General features: G+C 38.5%; 2 protein-coding genes across 2 annotated transcripts; one reads left to right on the forward strand and one right to left on the reverse strand.

Annotated features, from left to right (window-relative positions):
- Positions 1–4053: 4053 nt before the first annotated feature.
- LOC137722536 (CASP-like protein 4B1) lies at positions 4054–5746 on the forward strand. Its single transcript, XM_068461562.2, has 3 exons — positions 4054–4547; positions 4658–4793; positions 5322–5746. The coding sequence occupies exons 1-3, from the start codon at positions 4243–4245 to the stop codon at positions 5511–5513; spliced, it is 633 nt and encodes a 210-aa protein (XP_068317663.2). The 5' UTR covers positions 4054–4242; the 3' UTR covers positions 5514–5746.
- Positions 5747–6103: 357 nt separating this feature from the next.
- On the reverse strand, positions 6104–8532 carry LOC137722535 (WRKY transcription factor WRKY24-like). The gene is made up of 5 exons (XM_068461561.2): positions 8174–8532; positions 7904–8083; positions 7189–7781; positions 6918–7082; positions 6104–6822 (listed from the first exon to the last, which is right to left on the reverse strand). The coding sequence occupies exons 1-5, from the start codon at positions 8450–8452 to the stop codon at positions 6477–6479; spliced, it is 1563 nt and encodes a 520-aa protein (XP_068317662.2). The 5' UTR covers positions 8453–8532; the 3' UTR covers positions 6104–6476.

Consider the following 8532-nt stretch of genomic DNA (forward strand, 5'->3'; position numbering starts at 1 on the left):
AGTTAGAGGGGCTTAGGGTTTAGGTTTAATGAAGATGATCATGAGGACACCACCATATCGACCCAAACGATCTTGCTGGTTGCTAACCACACGAGATAATAATTTTTGTAAGATCATAAGAGCATTTTAGATTGAAATATTTGAGCCTCTTCTAAACTAAAATTTAAGCTCCACCAAGTTATCCAATCTAACATGATCGTAACGGCCAAACGAGGCCTTATTGTTTGCACATTTACCTTGCACTGAACCTAATTCATTATTTTTGTCCCTTCGAAAACATGGCAGAGGATTCAATGTGAGCGAGATGGAGGATCCCATGTGAACATTTTCAGAACCATTGGAGGATGAAGAAGAAATCAACATCACGTTTACGCATCGATCCGAAGCATTTGTACGTTTTCCGTGTTTGATTATGCAATTGTATGTTTCTCGATCGATCGATCTTTTTTGTTGTTTTGCAGCAGATGGGACTCGCCTCGTGATACAGTACCGTTAAACTTTGGCCATGCACGCAGTTTTGTAGCTAGCTAGCAATGGCAGATGCAGCAGCTTTGCTACCTCCAGATAAATTAAAGTCGCCTCGTGATACAGTACCGTTAAACTTTATCGATCTCTTTCCTTGGGATCGATAAACAGCCTCATCAATAACTAATCCAAATCAAGCGAGTCAGAAAATATGTTGGGACGAGGGACTTTCAAAGTACTTTTTTACATGTATGATGTGACGGTAACAAACTACTGACGCTATAAATAATCGAATATACTACAAATTAAGATGTTAAGGGACTTTCAATCTGACACGTTTAATGGTGTCATTTGAAAGTTCTATCAAATGTAGTGCAATTAGTTATTTAAGTCCCTTTGTCTAAATTTTTGAAGTGCATTTTTGACAAATTTAGCTTAAATTTCGTAAAAATTCCTCATCCAAATATAGGGCAGAAGAAGACAAACTTGGGCTCCAATGGATGTATGTACAAGTTATACTTCTATGCTTGTCTCTCTCGTCGCTTATTACTCAGTTGCACAAAAAATTTTGCTCTAAAAAACCTAAAATGAATCTAGAGTTTCAAAACTCCTTGTTATCTATGACTGGTAGGCCATAAACCAAACTTTTGCATGCTGAAAACTGAAGGCTATAAACTGAAAACTGAAAAGAAAATGATTATCAAACGGACCATAAAGTCTTACATGAGGTCAATCATGGGCTCTCATGTTTACATGTTTAATACTCTGCAAGTTGTAATTAACACATAGATTGGCCACGTTAAATTTATATTTGGAGATGAGTCATTTCAGTTCGTCAAATTGTAACAAAAACATGTTAACACATAGAACATGTAATATGCTCACTTGAGTGGCCGGTGATTGATGGCCGTTGCTTTTATTCAGATTGCCTTTCATGAATAATCATCAATTGGAATTGCCCTTTAACTATCGTCTGGTATTATTCTTATACACTTGTAAGTGAGAGGTCTTAAGTTCGAATTTCGTGGATAGCGAATTCGATACCAAATTAGATTACCCATTGTATGGCTTAGCCAAACTCCCCATCTTTTTAATGTAAAAATATATTGTTGTACTCCAAAAAAAAGAAAGAAAAAAAAAAGAAAACATCAATTGGAATTGGATTACCCTTCAGCCACCTCCAAGTGCGTGGATGAGATGTCTGTGAATACAAATGAGTTGGTGTCTGGATGCTGGTGGGCTGGGCGTTTCACTTTCAACTAGTAAATAATTAGTGTCGGATTGGTATCAGAAATTTTTGGATGCAGCCACAAGGGCACAACAACACAAGGGACCCGGGTTTACTAGCAGCCACCCCCTTCACAGCATACCGAATAACAGGCAGATGTATGCTATGGCTGGTCGGTTGCGCTCGTAAGTGACTTCTGACTGTTGATGCATGTGATAAGCATGTTGACACTGGTAAAATTTACGGTTTTTGAAATCTTTTATGTGTATTTATAAGACCGAATTCATATGATTTTTAGAAATGATTACTAATCCTAAGATTAGAAATCCATCATTTGCCTATTAAGCAAAATCTCCGACGATTTGCAAGCCTTCTTAGAAATCGTATGGATTCGATGTTATACATACGCGAGAAAGGCGTCAAAATTATTGTCAGAGGGCGTTGAACGACCTACCCTGGGCCCTCGCCCTAATTTAACGAATACAGTGGCTCATCGCATTAGTCTAAGACAACAAGATTGGGCCTAGCCTAGTAATGCTATAGTGGGCTTTATACACTGTTATGTATTAACCTGAGTCCCTAACAGGTTCCAGTTTTGATCAGAAAATTCTAGGTGAGGCGGTTCAATCATGTCATTTCACCGCTTTTATTACTTTTACCTAGGGCTCCATGCCCTACTATAATTTTTATTTATTTATTTATTAAAATGATCGCACAGTTGACGTGGTCAAACACATCGATCGAAAATTTCCTCCACGTTAAATAACATGATTATACAAAATTAAGTAGAAAAGACTATATTCTAGAGGGTAATCGCAATCAGATGTGAACATGCCTTTTTCTTCTTTCTTTCTTTATGTGGTATTTCCATTGGTTGGATGGAAGAGCTGAACATGTCAACAGATCATGTGCTTACCAATTCCTTTGGTGCTGCTGCGCTGTAGACATTGACAACCATAATATTAATACTTGGAAAGCAAAACTTGTAGCTGGATGCCACATTTTATTTACAACTTGCAAGCCAATTCGTTTGTGTATAAATCAGGGAGTTATGTAGACATGCAAATTTCGATAAAATAATTACTTACTAATATATTAAAATTTTGATGTGTTAGGGCTTACACGACATGAATCATGTGTCTCACAAATCTTACATATTACATGTGACTCATCAAAACCGGACGGGTCATCAATGGTGACACGCTTCGACACTTGTTGTAAAGTAATTAAGGAATTATCTAAATTACTTTTATTTTAAATAAAACAAATTAATTGATTTAAAATGCCAAATCAAGGATGGTCAAATAAAGGATGAAATGTGATTGATTTATTTGATTTAAATCAAAGATTTTTTGACGAAGTGAAAATCATGAATCAAGCCTCAAATCAAGTCATGGTTCCTAATCAGATATTATAACTTTACATTTACATTAATACAAAATTTATTTTGCACAAGTGTTCTTGGTTGATTGTCACATGAATTTCGTGTTTACAAGTTCATTGAATAAATTAGGGGGTTGAAGTTTGAACTAATCAACTAATGGGCATCTATTAGGAATTGAAATTATGATTTCGATAAATTATAAATTGCACCTTTTAATCATTCGATTACAACTGTTTATCACAAGCATTTTGATACATACACGTTTCTCACCTTTTAAACTGGCTTTTGTGGTCAATCATGTTTTACGTATGCATACAAGAAGAAAAATGAGCAACAACTACCTCATATATTTGGTTGCTATTGTTGATGTAACAATAATATTGTCAATAAAAAAATATTTGATAAAAAGTCAAAAACTAAGTAATAGTTACACCGCAATACTGATTGATTTATTAAAATATATCTTAACGTCTTTACATGTGATAAAAGTAAAAAATTAAATAATAAGTACACTGCAACGATGACTAATACATTACAATATACGTTAACGTCATTGTTACCCAGCACAAACACCCAAATAGCCACTATATGGGGTAGTTGTTGTGTCACTCACTTTTCTTGAAGTGATGTATAGAGGCATCCTCGAGCCACTCGGTGAAGATGAATGACTAACTTCAACGAAAATAAATTGAACTCTAATTCAAATTAATTTAATATATTAACGGCAGTTGTTCACATATAAATTCATGGCATGTTAATATTTTGCATGCATCAATGATAAAGGGACAGACTGTCCTTACCTTGGTTTCTACAAAAACGATCATCATCGATCTTGGTATCATCTGGAACCATTGGCCTGCACCAGCAGCAGCTGTAGTCCTTATACACCCTGTCACCAAGGAAGTTAGTTAGTTACAATCGCCCAGCAGTCCACCAACTAATTATATATGTGTACCTGCTGTCCAATCAGTCTGCCACGTCCTCCCATTTGCAAAGTTACCCCGATCACTCACGCGTTCTATTGGTTCTGTTGGGTGTGTGCGAGCGCAGTGATTCCCACACGGCACGCCAAAACTAAACGCTGCCCTGTCACTCGGCAAAACTCCCAATTCCTCAAAATCCTATTATCTTTCCTCCAATTCCAATTCATTCCCCGGCAGAGTCGATGAAGAATCAAGACGATGCACCCCCGAAATTCGATGAACAAGAGGTCGGATCACCACCGCCGGTTGTCCCAACGCGTCCACCGGCTGCTGACGTGGAGAACCAGACCCCGTCCCAGGCCAGAACTGCTGGAACGGGGTTTGGGGTTGCGGGGATCCTACGGCGGTGGAAGAGGGAGGACTTGTTGAGGAAAGGGTCTCTGGCTCTGAGGGGACTTGCTCTGGTTTTTTCATTGCTGGCCTTCATCATCATGGCCAGCAACAAACACGGCCATGGGAAGAATTTCGATGAATATGAAGAATACAGGTGGGTGATAATTAAATTAAATTGATCAAATTTGGTGATTATTTTGTTAAATCTGAAAATTTATTGCGATTAATAATTTGTTAAATCAGTTTTGCAATTTAATTTGATAGGTATGTGTTGGCAATAGCGATTCTGGCGACGTTGTACACAGGGGCGCAAGCATTCCGGCATGCGCACGAGCTTTCCACCGGCACAGAAATGTTTCAGCGACGGACGTCGGCATTGGCGGACTTTATCGGCGATCAGGTAATTTGCTTTTCATATCCTTCATTTTTCTAAAATGCGTTTAGAATAAGCAATTTGTTTATAATTTTTTATTTTTTGAGTCGAGTTTGTTTAGAATTTTAAAAGAAAAGAAAAGAAGCTTCCAATCATGACGATAAAGTAATAAAGAAAAGAAGGTTCTCGTTATGGTCTAGCTATGAAACGGACGTTCGTAGATCAATTTGTGATCGTGAAATTGATAAAAGGACCATGACTTTTTTGATATGTGAGTGCCAACTAAGCAAAAAGCTAAACCACTACTTTACAAAGGCGTGCGATGGGCAATATGCCAACCTTCCCCGGTGCCTTTCTGGCAGAGTTTCGAAAGCTGGGAGCACTTTATGGTCAGAGACAAGTCGAATCTCGAGCGGAGATTAGTCTTACTCTTTGGGTGTGGGTACATTCCGTGGTCTTTATAAAAAAAATAAAAAAAAAAAAAAAAAGAGAGGGTAGAAATACAAATGAAATAATTGACAAAAATTTGATTTGTGAGTTGATGGTGTGTTGCAGATTATGGCCTATCTATTGATATCATCGTCATCTTCGGCGATTCCGTTGACGAATAACATGAGAAATTATCAAGACAACCTATTCACAGACGCCGCAGCATCTGCCATTAGCATGGCCTTTCTTGCTTTCGTTGCTCTTGCAATATCGGCTCTAATTTCCGGTCACAAATTATCCACTCAATCTTACATCTGATAGATTATTACGGGCTTAATTTCTTCGATTTCAAGATTTATTGTTTGTGTGCCATATAGTTTCATTATTTGTCACAAATGTCTTGTAATTAGGAGTGTACATTAATTCATCTTTGATTGGAGTTTAGATCATTAGGGTTTATAGTGTGAATAATATGATGAGATATGTATCTTGTTTTACACATCAGTAGAAAGATGTGTACTTTTCTTCTATCAAGTAAGAAAGTTTTAGAAGAGGGATTCTGCCATTCCTTTTCTTTCTTTTTTTTTTTAAATTTCTTTTTATATCAGAAGTCCTTTTTGTTATAAAAGCAAAGATTTGGGGCTTCTCCGGTTATTAACGATTGATTTTGAGTTGAATGTTTGTGTTCTGACAATATGTGTGTTAAACAATAGAGTGACGTTCTTTTGTAAGAGGTAAAGTTTTCGAAAACTTTACATTGGGATGTAATTATGTAGGGCCGCTACCCAAATACAAAAGTTCGTTTCTTTGTGAGAGTGACCGATCAACCATGTAGTCAGACCGCCCTACTGAACTTCCTTGTTGAGAGTGAGGTTGAGAGAAGTGGTATATTTTGTATATGTAAATAGTTCTTGAAAAACAGAAACAATTTCACTTTTCCATTATTTGGGCAGCCCTATAGGTTTGTATTTGCTTTTTCTAATGAAAAAAGTGCTTTTGGAACTTGAACAATTCCTAATTCATATCATTCTACCTCTTATTTTCTCTTCAGCTTAGACTTACTATTACAACATGGTGCAAAAAGAATAAACAAATGCAATACTAATGACTCCTTAGACAACTACTTAGGAACTATACAACAACACACTAAACCCTAATTAATCTTTCAAGCGCCCTGATTTGATCCCAAATTACAAAAATGCGTCGTCCTTTGGTTCCTTGGACCAGAAGACACATCCTCGTGTAACATTGTTACCGATTGGCAGAGCTCTCAATTCGCTTTCAGAACTCGGAAAATTCATAACTTCCTTCACTCTGCAACATTTTGAGTGTATACGGCGGTTGGCTTTCAGTGGTTGCTGGCTGCCTTGTGTTCTGAAGAGAGTTGAGGTACCTCAAATTAGAATGGTTGGGCAATGCCAAGGGCCTCACGGCCATGGACACATTGTTGCTGCTATTATCGGCAGCAGGTCTACTTGCATTGCTGTTATTGCTGCTCCCACGCGCTGCAGGAACATCGTGGTTGTGTTTCCCTTCGTACGTGGTGATCACCGCCCTTGTGTCATGCGATGCTCGCTCCACATGCTTCCTCACCGGACAACCCACGGATGTGCATTTGTAGTAGCTCCTGAAGATTGGGAAAACAATTGGAAATGCTAATTAGCAGCTGATTTCAAAAGGGTTTGCTTGGAATTAAAGTAAACTCATTGATAGGGTTTCTACCTCGGATTCGGATTTCCCTTCACTACTTTCTGTCCATACTTCCTCCACCTATACCCGTCATCCAGAATATCGATTTCACTTGTTGTCTGCACCACAATTCTTGGTTCTTTTACAATTCTACTACCAGAAGATACGTAGGCTTGATCATTTGCATTTTCTCCCTTCCTGCAAAATATAAAAATATAAGTTAAATAAAATTGAATTTATAAAGTTTTGGCTATGAACACGTACAAAATTGGCAAATCCCAATCAGAAATTTTCATGAACTTACCATCTTTTCGCCTCAGGCTCGTTTTCGTCTTCAGCACCACCTGAATTACTTATTGGAGAGTTTTGTTCAAACTCATCCTCTCCCATTGAGGTTGAAGACTCCTCCTGCAGTGTGATGGACTCAACTTTCGGATTGGATAACGTTGGAACGGATTGATCAGAGATTACATACGAAGAACCCTGAATCAAGTTAGAGCTTGATCTTCTTGTAGACTGAGGCTTAGGATGGTTATGACTACCCTTGTACACAATTTGAGTAATCTGTCCATCCAATGATCTCTCAACCTTCTTCTTTGTGGGGCAATTCGGAAATGTGCACTTGTAATAACTCCGCGGATTTTCGCTACCCTTCACTTGTTTCTGCCCATACTTCCTCCAATTGAACCCATCATCCGATTTTTGTTCTCGAGCATATTGCGAAGATTGAGTAGAATGCAAGTAATCGGACTTCGGAGCACCATTAAGTCCATTACTCTGCGTATTCGCTTCCATTGGCTCGAATTCCGACTTGACTCCTGTCTTCTCAGCTGAGGAATCAGCTTGCCTTGTTGTACTAAAGTCCCACGCTTGCCTTTCCCTTTTAAATGGTTCTTCCTGTTCAAACAAAAACAATCATCAAGCTTCTGATATCGCCTAATCGCGGTTGAAAAAATGAAGAAAAAAGCTTCAAACTTTACAGTTAAGTTGGAAATTTAAACAAAGTAAAGAACTCTTACCACTGAAACCATGCTAGAAGAAGATTGCAGATTAGTTGCAGGCCGCGATTCCGGTTGGAACGAGAAATCGGAGAACATTTTCGACTCGCTCTCCCTAATTCCTTGCTGGGTGTCCTTAGTATTATTCATCCAATCGAAAACCTGACTCGAAAAAGCTCCAGTTGTTGGAGATTCAAGATTCTGCAGAAACAAAAAACCCATCAATAAACATACAAAAAAAAAAAAAAAACCATTGAAATTTTAGAAGCATATGAATTTTGTAAAGCTTACATTTGAGGAGGAGAGGAACATGGGTGAGCTGAGAAAATCGGTGGGACTAAAAGCCGGCGTGGAAGCCAAGTAAGAAGAAGGGGAGACAGGGGGAGGGGAGAGAGGCAGAGAAGGAGGCTGGAGTGACCTGAACTTGGGGATTTCAATCCCGTTTCTGTCCGTAAACCGGTTCGGATTAGACGAATAGTCCGAGAATTGTCCCCCCCAATTAGTCCTGTCCTGTCCAATCCCGTTGTTCTCCATGTTGCTTGTGAGGAGGTTCGTGAAGGAAGAAGTCATGTTTATGGCCTCCGGGTGTGAGAGAGAAATGAGAGGGGTGAGGATAGCAATTTAAAGGGTTGAATGCAAGTCACAACTAT

This window comes from Pyrus communis, chromosome 4 (assembly GCF_041283825.1).
Source record: "Pyrus communis isolate YQ-2024b chromosome 4, ASM4128382v1, whole genome shotgun sequence".
Taxonomy (NCBI): domain Eukaryota; kingdom Viridiplantae; phylum Streptophyta; class Magnoliopsida; order Rosales; family Rosaceae; genus Pyrus; species Pyrus communis.